Source organism: Salvelinus alpinus, chromosome 5 (assembly GCF_045679555.1).
Source record: "Salvelinus alpinus chromosome 5, SLU_Salpinus.1, whole genome shotgun sequence".
Taxonomy (NCBI): Eukaryota; Metazoa; Chordata; class Actinopteri; order Salmoniformes; family Salmonidae; genus Salvelinus; species Salvelinus alpinus.
The window spans coordinates 33,034,457-33,055,884 of record NC_092090.1 but is presented as its reverse complement, the minus strand read 5'-3'; the positions used below and the strand labels follow the sequence as shown (position 1 = coordinate 33,055,884).

At 43.2% G+C, this 21,428-nt stretch overlaps 2 protein-coding genes across 8 annotated transcripts in view; one reads left to right on the top strand and one right to left on the bottom strand.

Annotated features, from left to right (window-relative positions):
• LOC139575954 (ankyrin repeat domain-containing protein 11-like) overlaps positions 1-12,418 on the bottom strand; it is a 171,342-nt gene extending 158,924 nt beyond the window's left edge. For 2 of the 4 annotated variants that reach the window (XM_071401442.1, XM_071401437.1), the window contains exon 1: positions 11,949-12,395. The gene's annotated coding sequence lies outside the window, so the exon portion shown is untranslated. Of the gene's footprint in view, positions 1-11,948 lie in introns of all 4 variants that reach the window. The other 2 variants (XM_071401440.1, XM_071401439.1) reach the window with 2 other exon arrangements.
• Positions 12,419-14,551: 2,133 nt separating this feature from the next.
• On the top strand, positions 14,552-20,754 carry spg7 (SPG7 matrix AAA peptidase subunit, paraplegin). Of its 4 annotated transcripts, none has more exons than XM_071401413.1 (18): positions 14,552-14,737; positions 15,212-15,443; positions 15,599-15,701; positions 15,783-15,875; positions 15,998-16,239; positions 16,633-16,772; positions 16,950-17,052; positions 17,143-17,268; positions 17,366-17,528; positions 17,650-17,823; positions 18,001-18,125; positions 18,220-18,322; positions 18,732-18,842; positions 18,958-19,073; positions 19,231-19,387; positions 19,463-19,626; positions 19,744-19,821; positions 19,980-20,754. In XM_071401413.1, the coding sequence occupies exons 2-18, from the start codon at positions 15,228-15,230 to the stop codon at positions 20,193-20,195; spliced, it is 2,430 nt and encodes an 809-aa protein (XP_071257514.1). In that variant the 5' UTR covers positions 14,552-14,737; positions 15,212-15,227; the 3' UTR covers positions 20,196-20,754. The 4 variants fall into 4 exon arrangements, with proteins under 4 accessions (XP_071257514.1, XP_071257513.1, XP_071257512.1 ...); XM_071401412.1 differs by having other exon boundaries at positions 14,552-14,751; XM_071401411.1 differs by lacking the exon at positions 14,552-14,737 and adding an exon at positions 14,744-14,946.
• Positions 20,755-21,428: the final 674 nt, after the last annotated feature.

Sequence of the window (21,428 nt, the reverse complement as noted above, 5' to 3'; positions counted from 1 at the left end):
TGAATTAAGGCTGGGCAGAAATGACTGCCAAGTCCACAGAGGGGATGGGGAACATTTGTGTGGCAGTATGCGTGTACATGCTTGTGTGTGTGCAAGTCTGTGTGTGGTCACTAGTGAAGGGTGTATTTAGTTCTGCTTCCCAAATACCACCTGGAAGATGAAGCATTGAAAACATCACAGATTGCAGCTACAGCCAGCCTTAACAGGGCTCAGAACAACACCATGTGCGGAGGTGTTACCAAACAAACACTCATTCACATACAGACATAGAATCACACAGGATTCTAACAGGCAGAGGCCACGCTTCAAAGGCCGTGGTGGTCACTCTCACTTCACCACTAGAGCACTGATGGTGCTGGGCATGGGGCCTGGTTGTGGAAAAGATGCATCAACTTCCTGTTCTCACAGGCAGGGCTGGCATGCAGCGCTGTACAAAACACTACAGCTAGGCCTGACAGGTTGTCATTATGAAGGGTTATTGCGTTCCCTAACAACCCTCTCCACTATCATGCTGTGCTCATACCGCCTCGCTCTCTCTCTCTTTTAAGGGCACACACACATTCAGATTAATACACGTTTAAGCTTGAATCGATGTCAACATGATGTTCCTTTTTAGATTAGAGAGAAATCAATGGTGACTTCGCAAAAAGGCAGGAGAACAGCATGTCTACTACCGTAAAAAAGAGCATTAGCCTATTTAAAATCTTGGTAATGCTGCAGTGGATCTGTCTTTTTAAGTGGTAAGAATCAGTATCACATGGCAGTGTCAAATGAAAAGCGAAGAACTCACAGCAGCTAGCAGGCTGACTATTCTGGCCTGAAGAGTCATTTGCTTCAGAATCCAAGTCCTTGCATATGTTTATCAGCAGTACCATTAGCCCTTCTAACCTTCCACTGCCAGGAAACACACACCTAGAATCACACCCCCCCCCCCCCCACTACACGGCTGCAGCATCCCAACGAGCAGAGATGAATCTGAGATTGGAGCATGTTGGCTAAAAAAAAGCGATTAACTTCACTAGGGTAGGGGGCAGCATTCAGAATTTTGGATGAAAAGCGTGCACAAATTAAACTGCCTGCTACTCAGGCCCAGAAGACAGGATATGCATATAATTAGTAGATTTGGATAGAAAACACACTAACGTTTCCAAAACTGTTAAAATAATGTCTGTGAGTATAACAGAACTGATATGGCAGGCGAAAACCCGAGGAAAATCCAACCAGGAAGTACTATTATTTTGAAAGGCTGTTTTTCCATTGAAAGCCTATCCACCATACAAAGACTTAGGACCCGGTTCACGAGCTATGTGGCTTCCTCTACATGTGGCCAGTCTTTAGGCATTATTTCAGGCTTTTACTCTGAAAAATGAGGGAGATACAGCACTTTCAATCAGAGGCCAGCGGAAATTTCCAGACATCAGCCATGCGCCTGATCGGGAACGCGCCTTTCTTGTTTCTCCTTTCCTATTGGCGAAGCTTTTGTCCGGTTGAAATATTGATTATTTATGACAAAAACAACCGGAGGCTTGATTTTAAACATCGTTTGGCATGTTTCTACTAACTTTTATTGTATTTTTTAAAAACTTTGTCTGAACTTAGTTCACGCGCCTTAAGCATTCAGATTACTGGACAAAACGCGAACAAAAAAGGAGGTTTTTGGTCATAAAGGACATTATCGAACAAAACAAACATTTGTCTAACATGGAGACCTGAGACTGCCACCAGATGAAGATCAAAGGTAAGTGATTAATTTTAATGCTATTTCTGACTTTTGTGACACTCTCCTTGGCTGGAAAATGGCTGTATGGGTTTCTGTTGCTAGGTGCTGACCTAACATAATAGCAAAGTGTGCTTTCGCCGTAAAGCCTTTTTGAAATCTGACACAGCGGTTGCATTGAGAAGTTTATCTTTATTCGTATGTTTAACACTTGTATCGTTTATCAATGTTTATGATGAGTATTTCTGTAATTTGACGTGGCTCTCTGCATTTTCACCAGATGTTTGTTTGAGACAATGCATTTCTGAACATAACTCGCCAATGTAAACTCAGATTTTTGGATATAAATATGAACTTTACCGAACAAAACATACATGTGTTGTGTAACATGAAGTCCTATGAGTGCCATCTGATGAAGATCAAAGGTTAGTGATTAATTTAATCGCTATTTCTGACTTGTGAGCCCTCTCCTTGGCTGGAAAACGACTATGGTTTTCTGTGACTAGGTGCTGACCTAACATAATCGCATGGTGTGCTTTCGCAGTAAAGTCTTTTTGAAATTGGACACTGTGGTTGGATTTACAAGAAGTTTATCTTTAAAATGGTGTATAATACTTGTATGTTTGAGGAATTTTAATTATGGGATTTCTGTTTTGAATTTGGCGCCCTGCAATTTCACTGGCTGTTGTCGAGGTGGGACTTGTACCAGAGAGGTTAAAGAAGTGCTTAAAGTACATGCTGCAGAGGCTTTGATCACACAGATTAAAAGAGAGATGTCTCTCCACCTCCTGCCTTAATTCGAGGTGCTGCATACCTGGCATTCTCTCACTGAAGGAGAAGTGAACTTTCACAACAGTCTTCTTTCACTCAGAATTTACATGTTGCAGAAACACTGTAGGAACCTATGACTTGGCAAACAAACTTTGCAGAAACAGTGGGGATGGAAAAAACGCTGGTACCGCATTGCCCCTCTCCCAAACACAGACACGCTAAAGTGTGTCAGTGATTTACTCAATGAAGGCAACGAGGCAAACAGTTAGCTCCAACGCCCTTCACTTCCGGTGAACAGCGCTTCCTGAAGAACTCGAGCTATGCATAGGTAGAGTGCCTTGCCAACTGTGTGAGGAAGTATAGCAGCACCTTAAGCAGACACGTTCTAGCTGGACCACCCTGAGCAGAAAAGTTGTTTGTAGTGATGTGACTCCCAAGTATCGATTTGTGAAATTACATTTAAAAAAGCACTAGGTAGCTTTAGTCAGCTGTACCTGCGCCAAAAGTGCAGAAACTTTCACCCTATAACTTGTTCTCCAACTTTTTTTAAATAGTAAGCCAACATGTTTCCAGAACATATTTCCATGACTGTTCAAAACTAATTCTCTCATGCTCTCTCGTGTCTATATAGCAGACTACTGGTCACCTACTCATTCATGAGAGAGTCTCTTTATTTTTTACTATTTTCTACATTGTAGAATACTAGAAGACTTCAAAACTATGAAATAACACATATGGAATGACGTACTAACAACAACAACAAAAAGTGTTGAACAAATAGCCACCATTTGCCTTGACGACAACTCTTGCCATTCTCTCAACCAGCTTCATGAGGTAGTCACCTGGAACGCATTTCAATTAACAGGTGTGCCTTCATAAAAAGTTAGTGTTGTGACAAGGTAGAGGGGTATATAGAGGATAGCCCTATTTGGTAGTTCATTAGAGTTACCAGCCTCAGAAATTGCAGCCCAAATAAATGCTTCAGAGTTCAAGTAACAGACACATCTCAACATCAACTGTTCAGAGGAGACTGCGTGAATCAGGCCTTCATGGTCGAATTGCTGCCAAGAAACCACTACTAAAAGGACACCAATAAGAAGAAGAGACTTGCTTGGGCCAAGAAACACGAGTAATTGACATTAGACCGGTGAAAATCTGCCCTTTGGTCTGGTGAGTCCAAATTTGAGATGTTTGATTCTAACCGCGGTGTCTTTGTGAGACACAGAGTAGGTGAACGGATGATCTCCGCATGTGTATTTCCCACCGTAAAGTATGGAGGTGGAGGTGCTTTGCTGGTGACACTGTCAGATTTATTTAGAATTCAGGGCACACTTAACCAGCATGGCTACCACAGCATTCTGCAGCGATACGCCATCCCATCTGGTTTGCGTGACTATCATTTGTTTTTCAACGGGACAATGACCCAAAACACACCTCCAGGGTATGTAAGAGCTATTTGACCAAGAAGGAGAGTGATGAGTGCTGCATCAGATGACCTGGCCTCCACAATCACCCGACCTCAACCAAATTGAGATGATTTGGGATGAGTCGGACCGCAGAGTTAAGGGAAAGCAGCCAACAAGTGCTCAGCATGTGGAAACTCCTTCATGACAGTTGGAAAAGCTGGTTGAGAAAATGCCAAGTGTGGAAAGCTGTCATCAAGGCAAAGAGAGGCTATATGAAGAATCTCTAATATAAAATATATTTTGATTTGTTGAACACCTTTTGGGTTACTACATGATTCCATAGTTTTGATGTCTTCACTATTAGTCTACAATGTAGAAAACAGTCAAAATCAAAACCCTTGAATGAGTAGGTGTTCTAAAACTTTTGACCAGTAGTCAAAAGTATATATATATATATATAACGTCGCAGAATCGAAATATCTTATTGTGAGGTCCCTGGCAATTCCCAGCCCTAGTTGTTTGTGTGGGTGTATGTGTGGTTCAGGAGGGTGTTTGTTTAGCTAGCATGACTGTGCATGACATGGCCACACCTGGCTGTGCTGGGGCCAGCCAGGAATGCAGATAAGCATGACTGACTGACAGTAGCAAGAAGGGGCACAGCAGGCCTCGACCCTGTGAAGTTTCTCATCGGGTGGCTGGTCAGCGCTCTTACTGCACTTTCAAGTGCTCCAAAAATAACCCTGTTACGCACAATTGAATAATTCATTATGTAAAACATTCATAATAGAACAGCAATAGCCTTAAATAGATTTCAATGTGGACCCTGCAACTGGAATGGTTCTCTGAAAGTGCACCGCAAGTTCCAAATGAAATTGAAAACCGGCACCTTCAGACCATAGGATTAGCCAAAATTTTCAAAATCTCCTGTGTTATGTTCAAAACAAGACATCATTCTGGGAAATTAGCATGGAATTTCAAACCTAAGGCATAGTACAGGCACGTTAGGCTTTCTACATGGAAAATAACATATGTGCCATAATTGTAGGTGAAAAATGGCGTTGGAGGCATACATAATTAGCAAGTAATAAATTGTTCTGTTCTACTTACATACATACTCACTCCAGCAAGATAAGGCTGGCGTGTTTCCATAAAAAGCAACACTACCGAGTGGAGTTTGACACACGTAGGACAAATTATGAAAGTAGGCGTACATTTGGCAGTAGGATGATTAACATTATCAACATCAAAACAAGAGCATGAGGACTAGCATGATAAGTAACTAAACTAGTGTTCAGGTTATCTGAATATTATATTCATACTTTGACTGGAAGTACCGATTTTGCTAGGTAGCATTAGCTAGCGCTAGTCAGCTGTTTAACAAGGCTGTAGTAGTGACAGGCATCAGCTCCACTCTAGGTTTTGCCTTTAGAATGAGAAAATTAACAAGTAAGGACACGTTTATTTTTACTTCTCCCATTGACTTACCAAACACCAATTTGGTTTTTCGAGTCAATGTTGCGCCTGAGAGTATGAAACCTCCGTGCTGAAGGTGTTTTTCCCCAAGCGGACCATTCCAGTTAACTGCAGGGGGTACATTGCATTCGGAAAGTATTCAGACTCCTTCCCACATTTTGTTACGTTACAGCCGTATTTTAAAATTGATTAAATACATGTTTTTCCACATTCATTTACACACACACACACACACACAATACCACATAATGACATAGAAAAAAACATAAGTATTCAGACCCTTTGCTATGAGACTCAAAATTGAGCTCAGGTGCATCCTGTTTCCATTGATCATCCTTCAGATGTTTCTACAACTGGATTGAGTCCACCTGTGGTAAATTCAATTGATTGGACATCAATTGGAAAGGCACACACTATATAAGGTCCCACAGTTGACAGTGCATGTCAGAGCAAAAACCAAAGCCATGAGGTTGAAGGAATTGTCCGTGGAGCTATGAGACAGGATTGTGTCGAGACACAGATCTGGGGAAGGGTACCAAAACATTTCTGCAGCATTGAAGGTCCCCAAGGACACAGTGGCCTCCATCATTCTTAAATGGAAGAAGTTTGGAACCATCAAGACTCTTCCTAGAGCAGGCCTCCCAGCCAAACTGAGCAATCGGGGAGAAGGGCCTTTGTCAGGGAGGTGACCAAGAACCCAATGGTCACTCTGTGGAGATGGGAGAACCATCCAAAAGGACAACCATCTCTGCAGCACTCCACCAATCAGGCCTTTATGGTGGAGTGGCCAAATGGAAGCCACTCCTCAGTAAAAGGTACAACAGCCCTCTGGGAGTTTGCCAAGTTACCTAAAGGACTCAGACCATGAGAAACAAGATAATTTGGTCTGATGAAACCAAGACTGAACTCCTTGGCCTAAATGCCAAGTGTCACATCTGGAGGAAACCAGGCACAGCCCATCACCTGGCCAACACCATCCTTAAGGTGAAGCATTATGGTGGCAGCATCATGCTGTTGGGAACTTTTTCAGCTGCAGGGAACTAGGAGACTAGTCATGACTGAGACAATGGTGAACGGAGCAAAGTACATAGAGATCCTTGATGAAAACCTGCTCCAGAGCGCTCAGAACCTCAGACTGAAGCGAAGGTTCCCCTTCCAACAGGACAACGACCCTAAGCATACAGCCAAGACAACACAGGAGTGGCTTCGAGACAAGTCTCTGAATGTCCTTGAGGGGCCAAGACTTGGACCTGATCAAACATCTCTGGAGAGACCTGAAAATAGCTGCGTAGCAACGCTCTCCATCCAACCTAACAGAGCTTGAGAGGGTCTGCAGAGAAGAATGTGAGAAACTCCCCAAATAGTTGTGCCAAGCCTGTAGCGTCATACTCAAGAAGACTCCAGGCTGTAATCGCTGCCAAAAAAGGTGCTTCAACAAAGTACTGAGTAACGGGTCTGAATACTTATGCAAGTGTGATATCTGTTTTTAATATATGTGCAAAATTGTCTACAAACCTGTTTTTTCTTTGTCATTATGGGGTATTGACAAGGAAAAGTTTAAACAATTTTAGAATAAGGCTGTAACGTAACAAATGTGGAAAAGATCAAGGGGTCTGAAAACTTTCCGAATGCACAGTATGAGACACTTTAGGAAAAGCAGGTGTCAACCAGCACCTCAGCCAGCAGGGGCTGACTATCTATAGACTCAAACACCACAAACTGGTTTGAAGGGCAGTTGGCTTGGCTGCAAGAGGAAACAGTATTTGGGTGCAAAACAAACTGAAGCATGCTTTAACCTTAGAAGGAACTATGCAAGGCCATCTCAACAGTTAAGTGAAGGTGCCCACAGGGTAAGTACGACAAACATAAACCTGTCCAAATGAACAGCATGTAGACAAACAACCCACCACCCCACCAGACAGAGCCTCTAAATCAGTGTCACAATTCACAAAGGAGCTTCAAGCAATCCTGGAAAGCTAGCTATACGAACCTAGTCATGACACAGTGGCCTCATTTGTCTGAAACACAGTTGTCTATCAAACCCTAATGAGTAACAGAAAGTTCCTGTGTGCAGGCTTAGTTTAACATCCAAGATCACAGTGTGACACCCATTATAACTGGCAACGGGAAGGACTGAATGCAATGCATAATAACAACCAGAGTATAGGCTAGTGGAAATAAGCCAGAGAATATGGTGGAAACAATGTGATGAAAGAATCATAACAAATATGTGGTTAAAATACATTGGCAATGTGCAAAGCACAAAAGCAAACAAAAACTTCAGTTGCTAATTGTTGGAAAGAGATTGACCAACAAACAAACTCCACAAATCAAAGCGTGGTTGTATATATATATTTTTTTAATTAAAGAATAGCTGAGTGGTGAAAATGTCTTTGGTGGTCAAAGGAGGGTGCTTAGGGCCTTTGTGTGATGTATATGGCACCACGGCTGGTGAAAACAAAGCGTCATTGCCCCGTGGTGGATGTCCTCTTTGGTTAGGTCTGCTTTTCTGTCACGCACTGCCCCACGTTCCCCTCCCCCTTCCTGTTGCTGCATTTCAATGTAAATGGGCCGATTGAATGGCTGCAGCTGCCCCGTCAAAAGGACAGCAGAGCTGAAGGCCCCAGTGATTGAGATTCAGCCAGGCCAAGCTCCCCCACCCACCCCATCACAGGGGACATACGAGCCCACAACAACCCACAGGAAATTCAACTGGCTACTGCTCTAATTCTCTGGCACAACTCTAGCCAGTAGCCTAAACCCATTTCTAAAAAGGCAGTCCACCTCCTCCCAAGCATGTTTTTTGTATGTGATCGAGAGGCATTTCAAAACTATGAATAAACCTCTGCACACTTAGAACTTGAGCAACAGAGGGAGAGGAGAGAAAAAAAGACTAAAACATTTAAGAGTGAGGAGTGATTGAAGCAAGGCAAGCAAGTCCATGTGAGCTGAGCTTGGCCTCTTTCCGCCCAGACAGCAGTAGAGAACACGTCAGAGCTCTCCTCTTTCAGGGGCTCACAGGCAGTGACTCTACACAGGCAGGCCCGCTACAAAAGGACATTCTCAGTGCCACGTATGGATAAAACATCACGCAGTGCTCAGCACATCCAATCAAAACACCAACTGTTGTCTTCAGCTTAACACGACCACCCCCCCCCACCCTCCCCCCGTGATCTTTCCCAGCTCACATCTGCCCACGTTAGCAACGCAGTAGCCTCCCCCACACTCGACACAGTAACTGCTCTCTCATACGCAAACAACTTCTTGAACATAAAGTGCTGGACTTTTTGGGAGGAAATACACAAAAGTACAACAGTATCCATCTGTTAACAAGGAAGCAAAAGCCCATCATTAAAGCTTTTGTGTCATGAGAATGTTTGGGAAACAATGTATTGGTCTCTGAAAAATAACACTGAGTACCTCTTACCTAAAGCAATAACAAAATGTTTTACTTCAAGTGTGCCCTTACCAGAAGATCAAAAACAAAACTGTTAAAAGTTATGTTTAAAAAATGCAGCAAATCAGAGGATGGGAGACCCGTTCCCTTTAATCTAAGAGTCAGGGAAGAAATATTAACAAAAGTGTTGCAGTGGAAGACGTGAGCAAAACCGGTGACCAGTAGAGGAGGCATCAGACACAGGACTACCCAAACCCCAAATGAGGCTTCCCTATTCGTGGGGCAGAGCAGGGAGAATGGGACACAGCCATGTTGTTATTTGTGTGTGTGTGTGTGTGTGTGTGTGTGTGTAGGGACGGGAACCAATTTCAAAGAGGTTTAAATGGCATTTGACGGTCCAGAGAGATTGCGCTAGCTGGGAGAAAGCTATAAAAGATTGATACTGCCAAGAAAAAAGGGAACAAAAGAGAAGCAGGAGTAGACATCCTTGTTTGCCAACAGACCAACACTCAGCACTGGGAGAGTTTGGTAGGAAGAAGCCAGACCGTGTGAGGACTTTGAGCTGTATTCTCCCTGTGCCTACACACGATGGGTTCTGCTTTCCCATTTCAACTAGAATAAGTAGGATACCTCAACAACACGCACCCTATTGCTGCTTATGTCAGGCACTGTCATTACGGTCGACCCACATAATGTTGCATGATAAGCATTTCACTTTATGGTCTACTACACCTGTTGTATTTGGCACACGTGACAAATAGAATTTGATTTGATCTACAAAATGTAAAAGCTCCATGCTGTGGGCACAGAAGCTTTTGAAACACTGCTGGCCAATGTGGAACACTGGCTATACCTAAATGCTGTCCACAGTATTGGTGGGGCCAGCTAAATGACTGGGTTTCTCATCATAACAAAACATTCCTTCCCACATTCAAACATGTGGCCTGGAACCAGAGTAAACAGATATAAAAAAACATTGTGATTCAAGACCCAAAACCTTGTCAGAGCTATGACTCAAGTCAAAGGAAAAGGTTGCCTGTGTATAAACATTGTTAATCTTTAGGTGAGCAGTTTCTCAGCCCTGCATGCCACAACAAGTGTGGGGGCAATGCAGCTACTGCACACTGACCTCAGGGCAAAAGCATAGAGAGAGGATGTGGTGGGACGAACCACAGACAGTCGCAGTTCTGATGTTTTGCTGTGTCTTTCCTGCACTGCAGGTTTAGATAGTCGCACAGAGCAGCAACGTAAACACAGTAGAGGGCTGCAAGACGGAGGAAGTACAGACTTGCGGAAGCCACGCCACTCTCCTCTACACAAGATATAACATGCCGTCCAATCCAGACTGCCAGAGAGGCATTGTGAGGGACACTCATTGTTCCCCACTGCGATTTATATTTGTGCCTGTTAGCCTGCCTGACAGCGCTGAAGGTGTCACGTTACACACTGTGTAGGCAGGAGAGGGCACAGTGGGAACATGTCAAATAGTGGCACTGCCATGACCACAAACAGGCTAAAGCTCAGACGACTTGTGCCAGGACACAACAGGAACCATGGTCTCTGAAACTGAATAAAAGAGGTTCACTGAGGCAGCTGAAGACGGGGCACACAGGACGGCACAGAATGGCTGCCTTGAACAGGAAAAAGTTCTGAGAAATCCCAGCTCTCAACACAGCTCCTGACCTTACTGACCCAGGCAGGACACAATTTCCTGTCTCAGGCTTACACACTACAACAGGAACCTCTGGTGAAAATCTAGGCTATAAAGTTCTCCAAAACCTCATCCTAAGGCTGAAACTAACATGTGGAGTGTGCCAAGCGTATACATAAAGTAACGTGTGTTGTACAAGGGTACTAGGGCTACATATTGCAGAAAGTTGATTTAATACATCCAACACTGAGCCTAGGTGTATTTACATCAAAAATGAAGGGGGAAGAAGTTGCAAAATAACTACAGAAACTAAGAGAAAAGAAATTGGCGCTTCCAACATCTTGACAAAGGTGGTGGGGGATTATATACATTGCTGCGTCTGCAATGAATTTCAATGTGAACGCCCAACAAGCTGAAGAGCTCAGAGTATCTCTGTAAGAGAATAGAGCCAGCAGCTCCACTGCAGTGTTTTCAACAGAACTGATACTGCACCAAAACATTATCAACCAGTCTACTCCAAGTAGAGTGGTCGTTTGTTAGGAACCTTGCCCTTCTTTTCATGCTCTCCCACAACCAGAAGTCAAATCCTTACTGTTGTTACTGTTGTGACTTCTTGTTGACTTGAAATATTCATACCATTCCACAGCCACTCAAATGATAGAGCCTGTCAAGCAAATTGGCACTAATATAGGAACTAATTTGAAAACACTGCACACCTGTGTTACTTTCATGACAACCATAATGATGTTCTTGTTAGGACAGAGTAAATTACATATTTCACAGTAACTGTGTTAATACATTACAGTAACATATTCTAATCAAAGTACCAATCCTGGATCCGTGGACCATGAGTCGACCAGGAAAACACAATGCCAAATCGAGGAGAGGTCAAGCAACTTCGGGGGGCACTAACGTAAATGTATTATGAGGCACGTCTTAGTTGATCTCACCACTGCATTACACATCAACATAACCAATTATTTCATCCCATCTCAGTGTCTTTTTCCAAGAAGAAATAAGCAGATGAGTCGTATGAAATAACGTCACTGGCAGTGATACAATATCCCCTTGAACACATGGTGTTATTCTTTTTTTTTACAAAATACATCAGCCTCTTCGACTGAAGAGAAGTGTAGGCTATTACATGGATTGCACTGAAGCCTTTCAAATACATTTGTGAGCATATCCCAACTATCTATGCAACTAAATATCTACCTATAACATTAACAGGATCTGTAGGTCAACAAACGACTCGCAGGCTAGTTAGCTAGTATGCCACACATTTCGCCTAAATTAAGTCCTTAACGTTACCTGTCATCTTGCTAGTTAAACGCGTACGCAGTTAGAATGTTGGGTCGGGGGGAGGGTCATCAAGCTTCATAACACATTTCTTCGACTAAAGCGTGAAGCCATGTTATCTAGTTAGCTTATCAGCTAAGGCGAACGGTATAACTAGCTAAGCATATCTAGTTCGTTAACGTTATTCGCCTAACAAACACAGCTAGCTAGCCAACTAATGTTATTGCGTCTTACCTTCAACAGAATCGGAGTTACGTCGACAAGTTTATCCCCGATATTCCTGTCCGATGCTTGTTTTTCCCATTTGAGGCCCTCTGTTTCAGCAATCTGCCGTCCGTAGACATCCGAGAAATGCTGCAAACATCTCAGTTGATAATCAGACTATTGGAAGCTAACGTTAGCAAGCTAGGCTAGCTAGTATTTCTAGGCTAGCGCTAACTAGCTTGCTAATTCCTGAACACCAACAACCGACAGAGAAAGCTTAAAATCTCCTCGAAAACGTCCTTGTACACTTTTTATTTTGTCACCATGGTCTGAATTGAAGATTTGTATGCTCAGTAATCAAAACTGGAGCATTGAAAGGTAAACTTAAAGTAGCTAAAAAACGATATTTTGTTACCGGCTTAATCTTCTTTAACGACCCCTTGCAAACTGTTTCCAGATGGGCTTCGATATGCGTCTGAAGGAAAGAGAAAGAGGCCAAATGAAACACTGATTGTGGTTGGCTCTTGAATGTGGGCGGGTACTATTTGTGCACCGATGAAACTGGCGCCATTATGGATCAAATCAAAGTACTAAATCTACATTGTTCAATAATATGAAGGCGCGAACATGGTTGACCGAGTACTTCAGTTTCCATGGTTGGGGACCCATCTCCATTATACAGTTGGGAGAGCAAGCAAAGGAAATGGAGTACGAAGGTTGGGTGCACTTGACTTACCTCGCCCAGCGTGATCGAGTGAGACACCTCATATCGTATTATTATCATTCACGTGAACAAACATATTATTGCATACTTTAACCTTTACAGGTAACTAGCACCCTAGTCTGACCCAAATGTCCAGATCACAGGTAGGACAGGTCTGAATAGCCTATTTCACTTCCAAAACACTTTTTCTCAGTGCTATCATCAATACATGATTTCTTACCGTTGATAACTACAGTCTCGATATCATAATATTGTTGTTGTTGTTGATGATGATCTCTGCACACTTTGAAAGTGAGACGGGTTTGGGTTGTTTGGTAATGCATATCGATTGCACCCATTGAAGAGCGGCCTCTGCTGGGCGACAACATGACATGCACGGAGATGTAAGAAGAGCTACCATTGGTTAAGATAATCTTTTTTTATTGAATCTATTTCCTCATTGGCTTATTTAAATGTTCGTCACGGTGATGGGCTGGGCCTTTAATTTGACTCTTTCAAAACATTATTGTTTTTAGGTCCTCTACCATATTAAATGGACATACACGTTGTACTGCATGCTTTTAGGAAAACTTTTTTTTATGTGACATGCTTCGTAAACAACAGGTGTGGACTAACAGTGAAATGCTTACTTATGGGCCCTTCCCAACAATGCAGAGAGAAAGTAATTTTTTTAAAATTATTTGTAAATAGTAAAGTAAAACACATAATAATATTAGATACACAATAAGTAATAATAACTTGGCTATATAGAAGAGGTACCAGTACCGAGTCCATGTGCAGGGGTACAAGGTAATTGAGGTAGATATGTACATATAACTAGAAATAAAGTGACATATAATAAACAATAGCAGCAGTGTATGTGATCAAAAAAGTTTGTGTAAAATAGGTAAATGCAGATATTTGGTTAACTATTTAACTAATCTGTACCTCTATATGGTTAACTATTTAACTAATCGTTATCGCTTGCCATGAGGTAGCAGGAGAGAACAGCCTATGACTTGGGTGGCTGCAGTCTTTGACAATTTTCAGGGCTTTCCTCTGACACCACCTAGTATAGAGGTCCTGGATGGTAGGGAGCTTGACTCCAGTGATGTACTGGGCCACACGCACTACCCTCTGTAACACCTTGTGGTCAGATGCCAAGCAGTTGCCATACCAAGCAGTGATGCAGCCAGTCAAGGTGCAGCTATGGAACTTTTTGAGGATCTGAAAGGCCCATTGCAAATTCTTTTCAGCCTCCTGAGGGAAGAGGTGTTGTCATGACCTCTTCACAATTGTGTTGATGTGTTTGGACCATGATAGATCCTTAGTGATGTGGACACCAAGGAAGCACTCAAACTGTCTGTAGTGACGCCTCAAGCACTGAGATGCAGTGCCTTAGACCGCTGCGCCACTCAGGAGCTCCCAAACAATCAGATTTTCTCTGGTATTTCTTAGGCAGGGCAGCTTTTACAATCACAATGTCATGCACAAACCTTTATGAACAAGAAAATAACAACAAAACTTTCCAAGCTGTTTCACCATGATTTTACTGATAAAAGTATTAGAAATGTTATTTTTTTCTAAATATAAACACAATGAATGCTCGATGCCATAGCTACCTCTGGTGGCTACTTTTGTAACTACAGCAGAGAAGTCCATAGAGACATTATTTAGCATACACAAGAGGCAGATACAGTAAAATACAATGATGTATCAGCGCACAAGCACATTGTCAATAATAAGTGTATTTTTGTATTTTATTACAGTTAGCATCTATTCTATGTGCCATTTTTATCTCAAGGAACGTGTTTGCTGGATGTGAAAATCCTGCGCAGGTAGAACGCTCATGAAGCAACATCATGACGTAACCCGACAAGGGTCAAAGGGCCGTTCAGTACTGAATATTCTCTTTTATGTACTGTAGCTATTGTAACTGTGAGCAACAGGAAAATGTTCTAGTCTAATATTAGTTTATTGACAATAAATTATAATTGAAAGTTATGTCTATCTCAGCGTAAACATAGAATCAAATCAGATATATAGATACTCTTTGGTCAACGGACACGTACCTCTTGGGGTTAAAGTTCGGGGTTCATCAGCAAACACTTTTTAAGTGCGTCAGGATATGTATGTGCTTATTTGCTCTCGTGGTCAGCTTAACAAGGAATTTTACCTATTTAATTCACTGACCTTGCTTCAAATTCGTTACCAAAACAGAATGATGGGTACATCTACATTTCAGAGCATATCAAAGGATTTGTGAACGAAACCTTGTCGTTTAAGATACATAGACAGTTGTACATGTACTGAGGACGGATCAGTGTAAGGAGTGATATGTCTTTAATGTAACAAACCATCTTTATTATACTTGTCCTGTTGAATAACAACAGCTAGCTAACTATGTAGTTCGTTTTTTTATAACACAATACCGCGCTGACCACTGCTGCAATCTCAAGGTCGAAAGCCTATTGTCATTACTGACGTTTGCTAGCCAGGTAGTGAATGCACTGTTAATGGTGACCATGTCAGTTTTATTAGTTAGCCAGCTGTACTGTAGTTGTATCTAACTTGTGCGAATTTTCGGTAGCCTTGCAGGCAGGGAAATGGCAGCTCTGCGACGTGCCAGTTCTTGTAGAAATTTCAAGACCATAATATGGACCGTGTCAGGACGCAGCAACTGTCAATTTGTCAACAAGCGTCCAAACAACGATGGCGCCAAACTGCAGCAATGGACATGTATGAACTGTAAAATATTATCATGCTCACTTCGTCCATTTGTGACTCAACCACATAATGGCCTCAACCCAGGGCTCATTCAGGTTAGTTGCCTGTCTTTGTTTCCAGCATGACAATAGCTGACTGTCATTTATATCACAATGGTCATGCCACTCCTCTGTTATGTACTTAGCTACTGTAACTGTGAGCAACAGGAAAAGGTCCTTGCCTAATATTATGTTACCATTTCTTTCTCCAGCAACTGCTACACAGACCCATGAGTCCCAGATTGACTGCAATAAGTAAGCTACTGATCAAGAACAGCTTGTTCAAAAACCCTGTTGGCCTGTGGAATATTTTAGGTAAGTAGCCACCCCACCCACTAATTTGAAGATGATTTAATATCTCCCAGTCTGACACTGACTCGTAACCTATCATTGCAGGTTCCACAAATCATTTCAGCACATCTCAGTCTAAACAACAAGATCAAAAGAACAGTGATGGACCCAAGGGAAAAACTCCAGAGGAAGATGAAGGTCAGTAAGAAACCTCAACACAGCATTGCATTCAGGCTACAGTCCTTTATACTAGCTATCTTGTGCCATGATGACACAGGTGAGATGTTAGCTGCCCCTCTTAATTCCCCATTGTCTTTCAGAGGAGAAGAAGCGGCGGGAGCAAGAGGATCAGATGTACAGGGAACGTCTGCGCACTCTCTTCATCATCGCCCTGGTCATGAGCCTCCTCAACTCCATCAATACCAGCGGGGGAAACATCTCCTGGAATGACTTTGTCAATGAGATGCTGGCCAAGGGTGAGGTATCTCGTGTGCAGGTGGTCCCGGAGAGTGACATTGTGGAAATCTACCTCCACCCTGGAGCAGTCATCTTCGGAAGGCCTGTACGTTCCTTTTCCTCATTTTAGAATCTGGACACTGATGTACAGTATACTACAAAGCAGAATCAAGGCAGTTAACTTGCCTAAATATTCAGATATTTTTTTAGAAAGGTGAGCTTGGTCTAATTGATTCAACAAATGACAACGCATATCTAAATGTATCTTTTTAATGAACCAGAAAATCAATAGTTATTTCTGGTTGCTTATCAATGTTGGCTGGCTGACTCATTGATCCTACTTTGTAGTATACCCCTCAGCTTTTAGAATGTTGAGTACATTCCATCCCCACTTTAATGTTGTGATGGCCATGTCATCTATTTATAAGCACAGGAATTTAGATGATGTTCAGTGAAATATGCCCCCCTTCACACGCTTCCTCCGTCCGTCTGTGTGCAGAGGCTGGCTCTGATGTACCGTATGCAGGTGGCCAACATTGACAAATTTGAGGAGAAGCTCAGAGCTGCAGAAGAGGAGCTGAACATTGACGCCAAGGACAGGATACCAGTCTCCTACAAGCGCACTGGCTTCTTTGGAAAGTGAGTACCTGACTCTCAACCAACATATGTATCTGTGGCAGCTCTGTGGCAGCTCATTCATGCAAGAATGAATATCACATGGGTGCCATGGTTAGGTAATATGTTTATACCTCAACATGTAATATGTTTTCCCATGGCATTGGTACAATACTGTTTTTGTCTCTGTTTCTGTCACAGTGCACTTTATGCCCTTGGAATGGCTGCCATTGGAGTGGCAATCCTGTGGTATATTTTCCGACTGGCTGGCATGGGTGGAAAAGAGGGCGGCTTCAGTGCATTTGTAAGTAGGTCTGTTGGACTGTTTTTCCTTTACTAGTGGTCTTAGCCATTTTGTTGTGTTTCACATGCTCGTCTGTGATGTGCTCAACAGAACCAGCTGAAAATGGCCAAGTTCACTATTGTGAATGGCAAGTCTGGGAAGGGTGTGAGTTTCAAAGATGTGGCGGGCATGCACGAGGCAAAGATGGAGGTGAAGGAGTTTGTTGACTATTTGAAGGTAAGAGGGCAAATGTAAAGAGGTGATTTGTGTGATGGTTATTAGCCATGTCAACAAGTACATCAGTGTCTTGCTGACCCATGATTTCTCTTGGCAGTGCCCAGACAGGTACCTCAACCTGGGGGCCAAAGTCCCTAAGGGCTCCCTGCTGCTGGGGCCCCCAGGCTGTGGAAAGACTCTGCTGGCCAAGGCTGTGGCCACAGAGGCACAGGTGCCCTTCCTGGCCATGGCAGGCTCTGAGTTTGTGGAAGTCATTGGGGGTAAGATTTGCACTTTTTCCAATCAGAAGTCATATCAGTAATCAGTTAAGTGTCCAAAGAAGACTGCAAGGTGGACAGCAAGTCAAAGCAATAATAAAGTATCTTTTGTCTGTAAGTGCAGGTCTTGGTGCTGCCAGGGTGAGGAGTCTGTTCAAAGAGGCACGTGCCCGAGCCCCCTGCATCGTCTACATAGATGAGATTGATGCTGTGGGAAAGAAGCGCTCCAATAACATGTCTGGCTTCTCGAACACAGAGGAAGAGCAGACCCTCAATCAACTGCTGGTGGAGATGGATGGTGAGGAGGGGGTTTGTTCTGAGTTAACCGAGATTAGGGTTATACAAATAATAGTTTTCCGTTTCTTCGTCAAAAAGTATATTTTTGGGGGAACATAATATGCGTATCTCGTGTAATTTGGCTATTCAACAACCATTGTTTGTACTTATATACTGTTTATTACCGTTCTCCCAATAGGAATGGGCACTACTGACCATGTGATAGTCCTGGCCTCCACAAACCGGGCGGACATTTTGGACAATGCGCTCATGAGACCAGGGAGACTGGACAGGCACATATTTATCGACTTCCCCACTCTGCAGGTACAGTGCCCGGTCCTCTGACAGTATCTATGTGCAGAAGATCTCCAACGTATTAAGTGTGCATGAGCTGTTTCCTTCTCCTTGTGCATTTCAGGAGAGGAAGGAGATCTACGAGCAGCACCTGAAGATACTCAAGCTCACCCACCCAGCCAGCAGCTATTCCCTGCGTCTGGCAGAGCTCACCCCAGGGTTCAGTGGTATGTACACACATGGCTGAAGTTACTCAGTGGGTCTCTCCCACACTCACAAATACAGACTATTATAATCTGGGTGGTTCGAGCCCTGAATGCTGATTTGGCTGACAGCCATGGTATATCAGACTGTATACCACAGGTATGACAAAACCTTTACGTTGGTAACCAATTTGTAACAGCAATAAGGCACCTTGGGGGTTTGTGATATATGGCCAATATTCCACGGCTAAGGGCTGTGTTAGCCCTTAGCCGTGGTATATTGGCCATATACCACACCTCCTCGGGCCTTATTGCTTAAATAGCACCCCTCTAAAACAACTATATTCACCTTCTTGTACGCTGTCACTGAACATAGGCTCACAGTTTTCAGAATACACTGATTTACTAACGGGATTGTGTATTACTCTCTCAGGGGCAGACATTGCCAATATCTGTAACGAAGCAGCCCTGCACGCTGCCAGGGAAGGCTACAAGTCCATCGACACCTTCAACTTTGAGTACGCTGTGGAGAGAGTCCTAGCCGGTACGAGGTCATTACGATGTCTATGAATGTCTGCCATCGTGGAACTCACTCGCCAAATTTCTTGTGGTAGAGATTGATTTCTGGTCCCTTATTGACTTTCTCCGGTTGTGTACAGGAAGTGTGAAGAAAAGTAAGATCCTGTCCAAAGAGGAGCAGAGGATTGTAGCGTTCCATGAGTCTGGCCATGCCCTGGTTGGATGGCTGTTAGAGCACACAGAGGCACTCATGAAGGTGACACCACCTCCATAGCTGTCAATCCACTAATGTCAGTGTCTTTTCTCAATGCGATATTATTGAATACTATGAAGAAATGAACAGGACCAAAAACATAGTAGATGACCATATATTGTACAATAGTGATATATTTGCTGGTTGTCTTGTTTGCCAGGTGTCCATTGCCCCCAGGACCAACGCTGCCCTCGGCTTTGCCCAGATCCTGCCCAGAGACCAGTACCTGTTCTCCAAAGAACAGCTGTTTGAGAGGATGTGTATGGCTCTAGGAGGAAGAGCCTCGGAGGCCATCACCTTCAACAAGGTCACCACAGGTAGGCTGTCTGACCATTCATCACAACATACACACACCTATAGCATTCAGTCTGAGACGTTTGTCTCTGCGCTAGGTGCCCAGGATGACCTGCGGAAGGTGACTCGTGTGGCCTACTCCATGGTGAAGCAGTATGGCATGTCCTCCAGTGTGGGTCAGGTGTCCTTCCCTGAGACAGAGGAGCAGGGGGCTGTCGGACGCAGGCCCTTCAGCCAGGGCCTCCAGCAGCAGATGGACCACGTAAGTCTGCACCCATGAAACAGTACGAGTAGAAGATTCCCCTGTTGTAACTTTACCTGTAGTTCTGTTCATTGGAGATAACCTTGTGAAGGATGGCTTGTATTTTGGTTCTTGCAGGAAGCTAAACTGTTGATAGCACGTGCCTACAGACAGACCGAGAAACTGCTTCTGGATAACCGAGACAAGCTGATAATGGTAAGACCCTCATTCCACATTTGTTAGCCATATTTTTGTGTGACGTGGTGTCTACATAGCTACCATCTTTAAACACGCCATCATGCATTGTATTCCATTGTCAAGCATAACTTTGCGTTCACAGTTGGCTAACCGGCTTTTTCTGTGTGTATTTTCAGTTGGCCAATGCTCTTCTGGAGCGGGAAGTGATGAACTATGAGGACATCGAGGCTCTGCTGGGACCCCCTCCCCACGGGCCCAAGAAGATGATTGCCCCTCAAAGCTGGATCGAAGCGGAGAAGGACAAGCAGGACACAGGGGAGGATGATGAGCCACGCCCACCTCCTCGTAGGAAGGACGATAATGATGAACATCTGAACCTGAGGCCTGTATGACCCGGTCAGTCTCAACACTCCTCCGCAGGAATCTGTACACACACTCCTCCAGCAATATAATGTAGGAGGACGAGAGCACCTCTCTGTGGGGTTGCGAGTTTCCAGTACACAAATCACTATAAACAGTTAAGTGCCACCTCACCTGCTTTTCCTGGTGGATATCAGTTCAGTTTGTTGATCAATGTCCATTCACTACAGTGAGGTGTAACTAGACGAGGTGTATCTGTTAGTGGTGAGGAACAGTGAAGTCATAGACCTTTTAGGACCAAGGTTCCTCTTTCACTTAGAGGGAACATTTGGTGGGCCTTTTTTATATTTTCAGAGTATTTCAACAATACTCTGGGTAAGTGGCACTGAAAAGGATGCTTCTGTTTGAAGCATGGTCTGGGTCAGCCTTAGCATGGCATAAATGGTGTACCAATAAAGGTTGCTCATTGCTGCAGTGGATATGCAGTTCATTGTATTATGGGCAGAACCCTACCTTGAGTTGTAAAATGGTGATTTGCTCAAATCCCTGTGATGCTCAGGGGTGTTTAAATAAAGCTTTATTTCAACTGTCCTTGGAGTTGCCAGCGCCATCTTGTGTTCTGTTTTCCAAACTTCAATATGACTTCAAGAAAATGTCCTCTATTTAGAGTATTTATAAATGAATAGCAATATGAGAACTGCTTTGAAACATTTTTATGTATTATGTAAAGATGTCAGTAAATAATTTATACATGTCAATCAAGAAAACAAAACTGTCACATCCAAACCATTGGTTCTCACAGGAGTTTGAGTATTGCATTATGTTGGAAGGAAAACTGTCCACCAAGCCATATCTCCTCAAATGTAATGGCATTGGTTATTGGCTTCAAATGTTATAATTGTAGGTGTCAAACTGAAATGGCAGGAGAATTAACAAATTATCAAACAAGTGTATAGACCTCACAAGTGGATTTTGTTTTAGGAGTTGAGGATTAATGTAATATTGTTAGGGGAACACTAAATTAAAGAAATGGAAAATATATGTACAAAATATTTATAAAAAAGGAACCTAACACTAACCGCAAAATCAAAATGTTTTCAAATGGTAGTGGTCACATACAGTATTTAAAAGTTAATACCAGACATGGGTACAATCCCACAGATGTTCTGTTTCCCTTATAGCATGCTTAGCCCTTTTTGCTATCACTGTTCAAGTACATGGTCAACCTTTCTCTACATTCCTCCCACATAAAAAGCTTTCTACAA